Source organism: Lonchura striata, chromosome 5 (genome assembly GCF_046129695.1).
Source record: "Lonchura striata isolate bLonStr1 chromosome 5, bLonStr1.mat, whole genome shotgun sequence".
NCBI lineage: Eukaryota > Metazoa > Chordata > Aves > Passeriformes > Estrildidae > Lonchura > Lonchura striata.
The window spans coordinates 15,106,951-15,121,851 of record NC_134607.1 but is presented as its reverse complement, the minus strand read 5'-3'; the positions used below and the strand labels follow the sequence as shown (position 1 = coordinate 15,121,851).

The 14,901-nt window shown below is 39.1% G+C and overlaps 1 protein-coding gene across 2 annotated transcripts; it reads right to left on the bottom strand.

The window, feature by feature from the left end:
* Positions 1–278: 278 nt before the first annotated feature.
* Positions 279–14,890, bottom strand: RECQL (RecQ like helicase). Of its 2 annotated transcripts, none has more exons than XM_077783334.1 (15): positions 14,864–14,890; positions 13,516–13,588; positions 12,220–12,417; positions 10,235–10,414; positions 9,635–9,741; positions 8,515–8,713; positions 6,926–7,092; positions 6,507–6,588; positions 5,195–5,343; positions 4,987–5,104; positions 4,214–4,352; positions 3,409–3,500; positions 2,914–3,133; positions 1,718–1,850; positions 279–1,525 (listed from the first exon to the last, which is right to left on the bottom strand). In XM_077783334.1, the coding sequence occupies exons 2-15, from the start codon at positions 13,529–13,531 to the stop codon at positions 1,337–1,339; spliced, it is 1,989 nt and encodes a 662-aa protein (XP_077639460.1). In that variant the 5' UTR covers positions 13,532–13,588; positions 14,864–14,890; the 3' UTR covers positions 279–1,336. The 2 variants fall into 2 exon arrangements, with proteins under 2 accessions (XP_077639460.1, XP_077639461.1); XM_077783335.1 differs by lacking the exon at positions 14,864–14,890 and adding an exon at positions 14,541–14,831.
* Positions 14,891–14,901: the final 11 nt, after the last annotated feature.

Below are 14,901 nucleotides of genomic sequence, written 5' to 3'. Positions count from 1 at the left end.
GAGTTGCTATTTATTTTGGGTCAAATTTGGAACAATTTATTGTACTCAATACAAGGCTGGCAGTACATATTGAGACTTGTCCCAGACAAATCACTTAATGTTTCTTAGGAGAATAAGTTTTTAACTAAATGTTCAATTTTTGGCAAAGGTCTAAAAGGATGGGTGAAAGACTATAGGCTTTACTCACTATCACAATTTTACCAGAAGAATAAAGATAATGATATTAGTATTATAGGTGTTATACATGTAAGTGTAAGAGAGAAGAACTAAAATGCAACCACTGAGAACTTGCATTTATTAATGAAACCAAACATGCCTTTCTGATCTTTGGCTAAGATGTTTAAAGTAAGAAAACAAAACTGAATCTAGCAGTCAGCATATGTGCCCTGAGAATGCACTGCAGGCAGCAGTAGCTGTTGAGTGTTTCCTAGGCTGGCAGGTTGTCTTGTTTGTAAACTTAAATTTAGGTGCTTCTGCTAAGCACAGAAGTCATAAATTTCTATTTGAATAACAACCTAGAGAAGTACAATTTTAAGACCAACAGACATATTTCAAAGGAATAAATACACATAATCACTCATAAATACAAAATACATACAGTATTTCACCCAAACATACCACAGTGGGTGTAGGGACACATGGTCCTGCTCTGAACTGCAGAGATGGCAATGCCCATGTGGGCTGGAAGAACCAGCCCTGGCACAGCAGCAGCTCTGACCTAGCCAGGGCTCCAGAGGAAGGATGCTGGAGCATCCCAGTCTCCAGCTGTCTGATGTCACTCCCTGGGGCTGGTGACAGCAGCTGCCCTGGGAAAGCAGTGCCCTGGCTGCAGTGGAGTCACTGGTGAAGAGGAAAGTCACCTGCACAGCAGGCAAAAGGAACAGAAGGTGACAGGGTCTTCATGCAGAGCTAAGGACCACCAAGCCCTGTGCTGCAAAGGAGAGAAATCTCAAGAGGACTCTCAGGGGAGCACTGGGTGGAGACTCCCATAGGAAGGAAGTCTGGAAACCTCTGGATCTCTGGCAGTCCTTTCAGGCTGCCTGAACCTGCCACAGTGTTAGTATATACCACACATCTAAAAGAGTTAAAAAGCCCACATGGTCATTATATAGATTTTGTAATGATTGCTGTATCCTAAAATGTACCAATTATTTTGATATGAAACACTTTTTCCTTCACTACTAGCTTTGTAGACTTGACAGTTTTTAAAGATATTTGTTCCCTGTTCAGTGTTTATTAAATACAAATACCATTACAAAAGCACAAACTGAACTTGCACACTGCATTGTCCATGGAGCAGCAATCATGATTAGGTCCTAAATGTAGTCTGTGACACTCAGTCAATAAGCACTGCTTGGTCATTTGCACCTGCCTGAAGCTTAGGCTTCTTTGCTTTTAAGTTAGGACCAGAGCTGGGCCGTTTATGTTCCTGTGATTTCTTCACCACTGCACCCTGGACAGTCTTTGATCCAGTCTGGGCATTTTCTCTGCTTCCTTTTGAATTTGAAGACTGAGATGGTTTGACCTGTAAGATTTAAGAGTTCAATTAAAATTCTAAAATTGTTTTCCTCCTTTTTCCACATTCCCACACAAGACAGAAGATATTTATGAGGTTGACTGCATTACTACAAAACATGTTTTGAGCAGATACCAAATCATTAACTTAAGCTCTAATGGAGAAGATACCTGTATGGCAAATCAGACCAGATCTAAATACCTTGAAAAAGCTTTTGCTGTTTGTTATCCTTTCTATGGTGATGATGTGTTGTCCGTCGTTTTTCAGCAGCCGGGCTTTCGGTCCTACCTTCAGGTAGGATATTGTAGCAAAAGCTGTGAAGCTGAAATCCTCCCTGCATGAATAAAATCACTGTTACAAGGGAAGGCCTGAGACAAGCCAGAATATGCAGGGGGAAAAAATCCTAGAATCAAAGTTAGAAAAGACCTCTAAGAGTATCAAGTCCAACCATCAACCCAGCACTACCACTAAAACATATCCTCAGGTGCCATATCTTGGCACCTGACCACTGTTCACAAAACATGTGGATTAAAAAAAACATGTCCCAGGAATGGACTCCTCCACTTCCGTAGGCAGCCTGCCTAAATCTCAACAGCTCTTTCCATAAGGACAGGGACACATTAATCCTTCTGATGATGTTCCAAATAACAGCTTCATTCTGCTTTATCTATTCAAGTAGACAGTCAGGTGACTTAGAGCAACTCTGATTAACACTTGACTTAATTCAGTTTGTGGACCTTGACACACACAAAAAGCACGCAGGTGCACACTTGTCAAAATGAGAAAATGAGAAAAAGGTGTAATAAGTCATCTGCTAACCCTCTTAATAATGTTAAAAAAAGCTGTATGGAGAGATGCAAAGAAAAATTAAGTCAAAATAAAGGGATTAGATATTTGCAGATATTCTTAAACTTATAAAATTATATGAGAAGACAAAACACATAGCACACAGGTTACAGAGGCAGCACTGTTGTTAGTTCCACTATGCTTCCTTAAAATTTCTGAGTACCACTTTCCATATTAGCCAGTTTTTCCTGATTTAGACATCGTGTGGGCAACCGCATTTGCTTTCCTTATCCCTGGAATGTGAATGAGATCTGTATGAACTGCAGACTTCTCCAAAATTAATCCTGCTGCAGATTTAAACATCCTACCCGAATACAGAAGACCCCAGCTTTTTAAAATTGCATGAGACACAACACTTCAGCTGTTTCTCCCACTTTTAAAATGGAAAAATAGCAATACTTGAAGGGTTTTTAAGAACACATTAAATGCATCTGAAATGAGAACAAGACTACAGAATGTATGCATTAATGTTATACAGAAGTAACAAGAGAGCAAGGAAAAATTACTACTAAATGTTAAAAAACCAAAACAAAGAAAACAATCTTACATACTTCAGATACTGCTGCAGCAGTAAATGGGCAATAATTCTCTCCAGCTCCTCTCGGGTGTGCTTGGGTGGAGTAACTTCAGGGACCCTGAATTTGGACACACCTTTCCCAGACCAGGCATCGATTAATTTCAGTGGGGTGAGCTTCTCACTCATGCTGTCAGCTTGCTCAAGGATCTTTATTAGATCCCTGCAGTATCCTGTTACATCCATCATCTCACATTCTGCAAATAAAAGCCAAGGAACATTTAAATAGAAAGCTCTTTGTAGTTATATGTAGCTATAAATACATATATTTGTGCTATATAATAGCAAGGCTTTTTTTGTTTTGCTTTTAAACTAACTTGGCAACAGTAGGCCACAAAAACTGATATTCATAATAAAATCTGCACCCTGAAAACAGTCAGTAATACAAGCACAGGTCACAAAATTTGCTTAGTTTTTCTACACCAGTATTTCATTAAATCAACTTTTCCCATGTTCTCTGTCCTTTACCTACCCTTCTCTCTACAGCAGTTATCACACATTCTGTTGCAGTTTGCAGAATCCCACACCTCATCGAAGTGGTGGGCTATGAGCACCCGGCGACACCTGAAGAACAGAGAGCAGAGGGGGGCTATAGATCCCAGGTGGATATGTAACACCTGCCTTATACAGCATGAAAATGGCAAAAAAGGTCCTAGGTACAGCTCAGCTCTCAAAACAAGCACAAAGAATTTCCAGAGGAAAAATCAGAGAACAAATACAGCAACACCAGTATTCCCTATCAGCTATGCCAATATTGGTGTAGGAACAGTTTGGTTGAAGCACAAGAGTATAAATCTGCAGTTTCAAGAGAATGAAAAATGGTAAGAATATGAACTCATTGCTACACTGAGGCCACAAAAGGCTTTACTCAATGCACCAGTTGTCTACAACATGGAGACAGATGTTTTCCATGAAGTATTCCAAATACCAGTGAGGCAGATGAAACAGCAAACACATGTGCATTCCTATGTGGCCATTAAACACTGTAGCTTAGAGTCAAAAACACAGAACTCCATTATTTCCTCTGACTGGGATTTCAAGTCCAAACAGTGTTTGTTGCAGATATTTCAACTCGACATAACCACTTCCAAAATTGTATCCTGAAGCTGGCAAGCTTGATCTTATTTTTATGGGTGGTTTTCTTTGGTGATGGATTAATTTTGGGTTTTTTTCAGGTTTTTCATTTTGTTTTGTGTTTTTTTCCAAATTCCCCCTAAAAAACCCCAAAAAATTAGCCCATTTAAAAACTAAGCAATCAAGCCACAACAGTAACTTACTTGTTCATATTTTGGCAATAAGACACCATATCATACAGCTTCTCTTGGCCAACATTTTCCATCACCACCATTGAGCTGATTCTGAATATATCTCCAAACCCATAGTACAAAATGCAGTCAGCTTTTTGGTCATCTCTACCTGCAATGCATTAAAATGAACAGATAATTGCAATCTCAACCTATTGCCCCCCAAATTCCTTGACACCACATAGATTCAAATCTGCCTTTAAAAAAGTAATTAGATAAACAAGATAAAAAAAACCTCAAAACACTTCAAAATGTCTTTGGGTGCAGAGTTTGGCCATAACATGTATTTAGTGCTGCTGAACATTGATCACTCCTTAAAATGCCCTGCTCTAGACTCCCCATCCCACTTGTATTTCTGAAATTCATACAGTGATTAAACATCATCTAGAGGCAATCTGAGCAGATCACACATCCCAGGTGCTATACAAAATAAAAAAATTAAAATTGTATATCAAATCTGTATCATTTTATTCTGGTAAGCCACAGATTTAATAGAAAATCAAGTATTTAAAAAAATGCTGAGTGGAGGTCTAGATACCCAGTTATTCTTTGTTACATTGCAGTAGAGGCCTGGTCATGAATGCAGTTTATATTTAAAGCCTCTTTACAGAGGCAGTTTCATTACACGCTTTGAAAACTATCTCAAAGGCAAGAGACCTAGCACAAATGCCCAGAAAATTGAAGGACAGTTTTACTGGTGTAATGGATGTAAATGGCAACTTTGCAAAAGCCCCTTTCTGCAATACCTGCACGTCCACTCTCTTGGTAGTAGTTTTCCATGGACTTGCTCATAGAGTGGTGAATTACAAACCTCACATCAGGTTTATCAATTCCCATGCCAAAAGCAACAGTTGCCACTACAACCTGTGAAAAAGAAAAATATTAAGAAATCAAGATACCAAACCACAATTTGTTTAAATAAGACATTAAGTCCATGTAAAGTATTTACTTAACCTGGATTTGATTTGTTGCCCATCCTTTATGAACTTTGGTTTTATATTTAGCATCCATGTTTGCATGATAAGCCCCTGCTTTGATTCCCAGTTTCTGCAAACTCACAGTAACTTGCTCAGAATCCTTCTGAGAAAAGCAGTAAACAATTCCTGCACAAAAATGAAAGAGGCCTCATTGTAATGCCTTAAAAAGGCCAAACAATCCCCAATACTTAAAAACAATTGTGAAAGCTTTATTAACTTATGAAATAAATAATTAAAAAGCACTATACAGTCTTTGTGACTGTTTAGTCCATAGTATTGGTATTCATGAAGGAAAATTTGGTTATCAGCTTGGACCTGAAGGCTAAAGAGGAAATACAGGTGTGAACCCATAGAACCATGAAAGCATTCTATTAATGTTCAAGGAAGACAATGCTTATTAAAGCTTTTTAAAGGGGTGCTATGCCTTATAACATCTATAGCATCTCACCTGAGATTTCAGTTAAATCTGCCTTTTATCATTAGTCAGGCTGGGCTAATGTCATCTTGTTCTTTTGAGAGTTTTCAAGGTCTTCTAAAAGTTTTTATGCCTTCTGATGTTTACATATTTATACTGAATTTTCTCACACTGTTCTTGTAAATAATGATTGTTTTGCATTCTTCTTTGTGGGTGGAAAGAATTGATGGACTATTGGTTTGACCAGTGTGGTTGGAGAGGTGGCAATTTCATTCTACAGTGCTCCAAGCAGAGACAGGGACAGACTGCTGCTCCAGAACCTGGGTTCTGCTGCCTTGGCAAGATGTCTCTCCTCGTTACTTCCACTACAGAATTTATTGATTACACAAGTTCAACTCTTACAATTCTGCTTTTATCTGCAATTCATCCCATAACACCCATTTTGGACACTAAGTAACCTATGACTCTTCTGATCAAATATAAAAAATATGTTAAAGATAACAAATATCCTGACACATGTGTAGTAAATAATGTGTGATTTAAGAACAAAGAGATCACCTTTTCTGAGCCTTGCTTTTACAATCTTAAACCCTCCTATTATTACCTATGTAAACATTGTTCTGTAGACATCAACATTCCAGTTCAATACTTCCGAAGATACAAGTGAACAGTAAAGACATTTAAACATTAATGAATGAAGAAAAATTATTCATGGTATGGATCTTACTAAATTTCATTTATTCTAATGCTGGATGTTTAACATATGGAGGAGGCAGAATTTCTTCACATGTTTCACGATCATTTGAAAACATCCTAACATCCCTGCAATGCTAAATCTTATGAAAGAACATGTGTCTTTTGTGACACTTTTTACCTGACATTCCTTTGTATCTTCCATTAATGGTCTTAACTATGTCCTCAATGAAATCTTCATTATTTGAAGGCTTATGCCGAACCTCAAAAATATATTAAGCACATGTCACAGTTCAAGTGGGCAGTCTGCCAAACAACTTATTTTACTTTTTCCAGTATAATAAATACAACTATTTTGCTGTTAAAAAAAATTACTGTATTATTTTTATGAACAGTCCATTGAAAAACAAACCTGCAAGTTTTCCCCACCAAGAACGATAAACAAACGTGCAGCCAAAGTGAAAATTCATAGCACAGAATAATAACCTTTCTGCCATCGGAGGACTTATTTTCCAACAGGGTGAAGCAGTCTAAGCCTGCTGCCTGTCCCTCTCCCTGCAGGAGACAGCACAACAGCACAAACCAGGTAACAAGACCTACCTCATAGTAAAGGTTGGGCCGATTGAAGGAAGCAGTAAAGGTAATGCACTTTTGAACATGCAAAATGTTCTGAGCATCCTTTAAAACATGATTGGTAGCTGTTGCTGTCAATCCAATCAAGGGAGTATTGGGAAACTGTCTTTTCAGGATACCGAGAGACTTGTAGTCTAAGCAAGAAAACAAAAAGGGAAAAGAAAAATATTTCTCATACCACAAATGCAAACTCAAAAAAGGCATTCATGTAGATAGTATTTAATGGGGTAATACTGCAATAAATGTTATTACTGCTAATCCACTACAGTACTAATTTATATATCCAAAGGAAGTAACAAGCAGGTTGCACTTAGCAAAATAGATGTAATCTAGTTGAATTTTAAAGAATCAATCACAGAATCATTTGGGTTGGAAGACACCTTAAGATCATATTGCTCCAACCCCCTGCCATAGGCAGGGATACCTTGAACTAGCCCAAGCTGCTCATTGCCCCATCCAACCTGGCTTGAACACATTCCAGTGATGAGGCATCCATAACTTCTCTGGGCAGCCTGTGCCAGTGCCTCACCACCCTCACAGTTCTTCCTAATACCCACTGTAAACTCAGTCTGAAGCCATTCCCTCTTGGCCTGTCACTCCAAGCTCTTGTAAAAAGTCCCTCCCCCATTTTCTTTTAGGCTCCCTCCAGGTACAGAAAGACCGCAATTATCAGTCAGAATTCAGAAGGCAAAAATGTATGGAAATAGAAATTCTTCAAAAGTTAAAAATTACATGTGGCATTGTATTAACCAACATTCAGGTTATTTTGCAGGTCTGTTTTTACCAAAAGCTTTTGAGTAAACAGAGCTTTTCTAGTAAACAAGTAATGTGGAATTTATATACATAGACCAGAGAGTAATAATAAAAAAATTTAAGGGCTCAGTACGGCTGCCTTCAAACAGAAGTGCAGCCAGAGGTACATATCCAAATTCCACACTGCCTGTTGAACTAGCCTGGCTCTTGGTTCAGGCACCACTTCTTAGCAAAACTGCTAAGAGAGACTTTACAGTTAATATTGCCTCAAATCAGGTTTTCTTTCAAAGACAAAGAAACAGCAGCCAACAATATTCTACAACCTCCAAAACAGGAAAAATAATTAAATACACTTTCTTTCCCTGTAAGTGAAGGGCATTTGTTTCCACTTGCTTTAGAGAAGATTAAAATATATCTAATAAATTTACAAAATGCTCTACCTCCTTCATCAGGGAGTGGTGTACAGAATGAGACTTTCCCATAGCGGTAGATTAAAGGTAACTATTGTTCATATTAAAGATGCCAAGCAAAACCTTTGATTTTATAAACCTCCAATTAAAGTAAGCAGAATAAGTCATTTTTCAGAATACTGACAGCAAAATCTACACTGAAATCATCATTTGCATGAACTTAGCTCCTGGATGATTTGTGAATTAAAGGCCTTGAGCTAACACAGGTATATGTCACACATTAAGAATTCATTTAACACATGAAGGAAGCAGCTGGCCTTATTTCAGGCCCAGCTCATTATTCACTGAGCTGGGCCAGAACAATCCTGCAAAGGGGATATCTGAGGATCATACCAGGCCTGAAGTCATGGCCCCACTGACTGCAGCAATGCACCTCATCCACAGCAATGCGAGCCAGGCACCCAGCCTGATAAGCCTTCTCCAGCTTGGACATGAACATTTTGCTCTTCGCAATCTTCTCAGGGGTCACATAAATGAGCTTCAGCTCTGAATTCTTCTTCAGCATTTCCGTGTGGACCCACTTCACGTGCTCCTGTTCAAATCAAAACAAGACATCAGGGGGTAACAAACTGGGACAACACACTGGAGCTGCTTAGTGCTAAGGCTCTTAAGAGATGATTAGCAATTCATAAGGTGTAATTAACAGAGACTGATAAAGTGTTCCACGGTATTGGCCACTATGAGCCTTTGTAGAAGATCACTGTATAGACAATGGTCATTTTGATACTTAGAAAATCCACGATGGAACTTCGAAGCAAAGACACATATTCAACACTTTGCTTCTTCATCAGATGGCATCAGTATTTCCCCAACAAACTGTGATGTAGCAAACCTCCCTGTGATACCACAAGTGTAAAATAATGCCTTGCACACAACAGTGGTTTTTATTACTGAGTTTTCAGAGCACTCTGCATCAAATCAGGCTTCAAGTTTGGCATATTGCATCAAGCAGTGATTTATCAAATCCAGTGTAATGTGCAAGTTAATGATCACAGCCTCCTGCTAGTCAGGAAAATAACTGTAAAAAAGCAATTGCCTATGGGGAAATGAGCTGCTTCTTGGCCTCTGGATCAAACAACTCACCATCCTATAGGAAGAGTTAGTAATTATATGTAAAAGCCTGCACTGCTCAACATGGCTGTAGAGGACAAAAATCACCTACTCCAAGTCTAGAAACTGAGTAAAAATCTACAACACACATCAAAGGTACTTCACATTCTCTAAACAACCCCAAGAAATCTAGCTTTTCCACAGAAGGTGCCGATTCCCATGTGGTGTTGTCACTAAAACATGAACACAAGATACTTAATCATTTTACCCATATCACAGCACCCCCCTGGGCAGATACTGTTGCTAGAACAGCATTAGCTGATAAATCTGTCTCATCCATTCAACATTCACAGGTAAGGAGATGCCAGCACATACACTACAAAACACGTGAACTTAAACACACCTTGCTGCTTGAGGCATTTAATAAAGCTGCAGAGATACCAAGCTGCTCCAAAACCATCAGCTGATCTTCCATGAGAGATATCAAAGGACATATCACCAGTGTGAAACCTGTAACAATCAATCATTGTGCAGTTCAGATGTCACAAATATCTCCTCTAATTCTTTTTTACTGGTGCATCACCCCTGCTCTGAAGAAATTGCCAAATGTAAGCTTAAGCTTCATACACAGCAGAGGATTCTCCTCCTGGATAGCTGACAAGTGAGTGCCAGATCACACAGGGATAATTTTTATTAAATGTCCACAACATAGACCTCCTTTTAAGGTCTAGACAACAAACACTACTGAGCTCCAATAGATAAAGTACAAAAATATACAAAACAAGCTGGATACCTGTGTCATGATTTGCCACAGAACTAAGCAGTGACAGGAAGTGGTAAATTTGGCCTTTGTAAATAAGTAAACTTCCAGTGCAACTGGATGAGTTATTAAAAATAAACAAACCAAACAAAAACAACACCAATGTTCATCTCCAAATAACTATAAAATGAAGAAAATAAATCTAATTCTTTTTATTATGTCCTTTTTTTTCCCCTTACATACCATCAGAACAGACAGCTGGTAACTGGTAACAAAGGCTCTTCCCACCACCTGTAGGCATGACAAGAAATATATCCTTCCCTGCCATTGCAGCATTTACTGTTTCAAGTTGCAGGGATCTAAACTTCTGGAGTTTAAATCTGCTCTGCAGAGCAGATTTAATCTTCTCATACCATGGAAAATCTGTTAAGAGAAAAAACCAACTCAACAAACACATTTCATAAGCATATTAAAATGTAAGAAGGAGGAGTAATTTACATATTCGATAACTAAATCTAGCAGTGACACAATTTTAGATCTGGGAAAGTGTTTAAAGATTCATAATGGCATAGAAAAAGCTCCACACAACCTGAGTCTATATACGCCAAATTCCAGGGTGGACCTTTGAAAACTCAAATTGTAAACCAAATTCACCTCCAGACCAAAGCAAATGGATGTGAACTACAGATGAACTTCAGAGTGCTAATGATCATGTTAACTAATTGGTACAAAATAACTAGAAATTAGAATCCCACCTTGAAAATAAATAAAACCAGACACTGAGCCCTACAATAGTTACTCCAATGCTTCCTTCATACAAATGCAGTAGTATAAAGAAGGAGGGATACAATTTTTCCATATATTCCATCAATAATAAGCATTTATTAAAAAAATAAAGTGGGGGAAAAGCTGTTTAATCTTCCCCAAAATCAACACCCCAACATGCTTATAATAGTTTTTTTCTTCTCTTCAATAAAGACCTAAAAACTGCATTTTTAAAAGATGTAACACTGTAAAAAATTATGCTTCCTGATGCATCTTTTTGGTACTATTAAGATTAAAATGCAGAAAAACTGTGGGAGCTCCAGTTACACCACATGCAATGCAAGAATTAATTTTGGGACTTGAGGTGACATTGCAAAGAACACAGTTAAAATCCAAGGCTCTCTGAAAAAAAGAAAAGCCTCCCACTGGCCTCCATGAGCTTTATACTGGGAACAAATTTAGCTGCTGCTCTTGTTTGATACGTACAAAGTATCAGACTGCAAAGACATTAATTTTCAAAGCACAGGAGGTGAGAATTAGGCATAGAACTACACAAACCAAATTATTTTTTCAATAGAATAATTTGCAATTATAAAGTATCAATATTCTTACATATGCATTAATACTCCTCAAATACAGATAAATATGGATTCAACTACAACATTAATTTCATTTTTAAAAAAGCCAAAAAAGGCATATATCTATGACAGATATAGGCATTTACATTTTGAAAATTAAATTAAAAAGCAGAAAAAAGCCCCATAATATCTGAGTCAAATTTGGCAAGGTATAACATGGCCAAGAAGCAGCAACTATTCAGGACCTCAATGTCTAACCTGAAAGACCGCAGCCCTCCCACTACCACAAGGCACTTGCCACTTGCACTAATTCTACAATAATAATGTATTCTAGGTTATTTTTGGCAGTCAGCATCTATCTAATTTGCATTAATTTAGCAAGACAGTGAGGCTTCATGACCCATCACAAACACTACCAATGTCCTACCCACTCAAGCAAGAGGAAACACAAAACCAGCAAAACCCAAATCTAAGTACAAAATTGTCATTATTAAATCCTGAGAAAATCCAAAGCAATTTGTTTTAGAACACAAACAAGGAAAACTATTGCAATATAAGCAATTAGTATACAAATATTGCAACAAAAATTTACTCTGTGATTCTAAAAGCAAATCAGATCAAATAGTAACTTTGCAACAAGCAAAGAATTAAAGTAATTATAGCAGGCCATTCTGACAGAACAGATACGTCTGCCCAGAACAACTCAAGATTAGTGTTTAGCAATGTCCAGTGAGACAAGTATAAACATTACCTCATTACCCTGGCCTGTCAACCAGCTGACTAAAATTATATAGGACAATATAATTATCCAAACAAAACTCTGCAGTTTCCCCTACTGAATTAGTTCACCTTACTGTTAAAATATTAGACTTTGACTCTGCAAACCTTTTTTGTTCCATTCCTCAGCTGAGGTTTCAGTGTCTTTACTTCCACCTGCCTCCAAGTCTCCTGAGGACTGTTTTATCAGATTCTTTACTCTCATCTTCTTTTGAAGGAGTTCCTGCTGCTTATCCACAAGCTCCTGTATCTGCATCTCCACTACTTGCAGCTCATTCTCAATGGACACCAGCACCTCCTCTAGCACTGCAGGGAGAAGCAAGGAGAAGGCACAATAGAGACCACAGCCATGTGCTGATGCAAGTTTTAATTGTATTAACTGCACTCCAGCCAATGATCAAGTTGTTCATAGAGAGCATTTGTTTACATGTGAGAAGCAACATTAACAAGCAACATTAACATCGGCAAGTTAAACTCCTCTGGAGTTCAAAACAGGACCATTAGCAACAAGCTGTGTTTCATGCACCAAGATCTCCTTCCTCCACAGAACAAGAGGATCTGCTGAACAACAGGGTTTGGCTATAGAGGGAAAATGCAAACACAAGCCATCCTTCACATGTGAAAGAAGTGAAGAAAATGCTCCCCAAAAGCTCAGGTTACACAAGTGGCTCTTTGGCAGGATTTTGCCTCTGCCCATCCCAATATGCATGTGTATGAATTGCAGATTGTTCTAGAATCCAATCCCTGGAGTTCAAAAGAATAATTAACACATACACCTGCATGCCAAGCACATATTCCAGAGCCAGGTCAGAAAAGCATCAGAAGGAATTCCTTCCTCCCCCACACCCAGAAACCCCAAGAGATTTTGGCCCATCCACAGCAGATATGGTAATATGGTTATGGAAACAGAAATGTGTGATATGGAAAAAATATCTTCATCTCAAATAGCACAAAATGGTGATAACTGTCTTCCTAAATGCCCACTGCTACTCAGCAGAAAAGTTAAGAGTGCCTTAAAATACAAAGCACATTTTTAAAATATTGAAAACCAAGTAATTTCCTTGACAAACTTGATTTTCATCATGCAATAGCTTGGGTTGGAAGGGACATTAAAGCTCATCTCATTCCAACTCCCCTGCCACTGGACCAGGTTGCTAGGAGCCCCATCCAACCATGCCTTGAACACTTCCAGGGATGTGGAATTTTGGTTTTGTTTTACCCAAGAAATGAAAAGCTATCCAGTAAAATATTTTTTTCTTCAAATCTTAAGTATAATAGCACAGACCCCACAAACTCTCTTATATATACATTAAATTAATGTAAATAACAATCAGTAGCATCAAGTGATTGTCTGTTAGCTAAGAGACAGCAAAATTGACATATAGAATATTAATTATGGATTACCTGCAACAGCTGTCATCTTTGGAAATTAAAGAATGTTACCTTTACGAGATCTTATTTAACCAAGCAACTGTCACTAAAAAAGAAAATGAAACAAATATATTTTAAAACATATTCTATAAGTAAACCTTCTCAATTTAGAAAAAATTTACTGCAGGACATTCTTCATTACCAGAGCTGTTAGTGTAACAGTTTAAGCACTGATTAATTTAATTTGCTCACATAAAGAAGTCCCACTAGATGACAACTGCTTTTTCCCTTCTGCAAAATGGATAAACACAATTTCACAACCAATTTCCAAGGCCACAGCTCACCAGGCTTCTAAATGAATCCAGGTGACCTTTAACCAAGTCATACATTTCCTGCAAGAGGAATGCTCCAAGGTAGACGAGTCACTCACCAAGTGCCCATTACCATTTTTGATCTCATCAAAGATTATTTTACAAAAAAGTCTGAACACATTACACTGTGCCCCTTAGAGAAGCAGCCACCATAACACCTACAGCATCATTAAGGAGGAAGTGAAAACATGCTTTGGTTTAGAGAAGGGGATTCTATTTTGAACAGATCATCAGTGAAATGAGCACAGAATTTAATATATTGGCTCATTATTTGAACAACAGTCTTTGTCACATTGTACCTTAACAATATCAAACTCAATAAATTTATATTTTCTCTACTGCATCGTGAACTATTTATTACATAGATGGAAGCAAAGTCCAGTGGAAGGTGAAAGGGAACAAATTCAGCAGATCCTGACTACCAGCTGATTCCACCATAGCAAAGATCTTCCCCACTCCTATAAATGCAGATGGAAATATATATTAAAACTGATGTGTGAATAAAACACTCCACATCACCCAGTGCTAGACCCTCTTAAACACTTTAAGTCGCCGTCAGGGGCGGCGACTCCACCGCCTCCCGGGGCAACCTAGTCCAACGTGGGAACATTCACCCGCACACAGTGTGACCAGCATACAACTATATACAGAGAACATATGCAGTGCAATGTTCCCAGCACTCCTCACCCACACGCCAGCCGCGGGCACGGCGCTCGCCGGGCCGGAGCCCCTGCTGGGTAGGGCTGCGGGACGGGGCGGCACAGCCGGCCGGCCGGGCAGGGAAGGCGTCCGGAGCGGGATGGATGAGGAAAGGACAGAGGCCGCCAGGGCCAGCACCTCGCTGCCGTGTCCTCCCCGTGCGGCGGGCTCAGCCGTGGCTCGGAAACAGCTCCCACAGCTGCCCCAAGGGCTGGTGCCGGCCGCGCTGCCGCATCCCCTGTCTTTTACCTCTTACCCCTCATCCTCCACCCCTCCCTGCTCCCGGCTCCCGCTCCCGCTCCCGCTCCCACCTGCGCCGCGCGCGCCAGCCCCGCCCCTTCCGCCGCCC

Excerpts from the sequence above, each read along its gene's own strand:
- RECQL (XM_077783334.1), bottom strand. Across the intron at positions 6,589-6,925 it reads GGCCCAACCTTTACTATGAG|GTTCGGCATAAGCCTTCAAA; the intron begins GTAGGTCTTGTT and ends TATATTTTTGAG. Across the intron at positions 5,344-6,506 it reads AAGATACAAAGGAATGTCAG|GAATTGTTTACTGCTTTTCT; the intron begins GTAAAAAGTGTC and ends ATTTTTGTGCAG.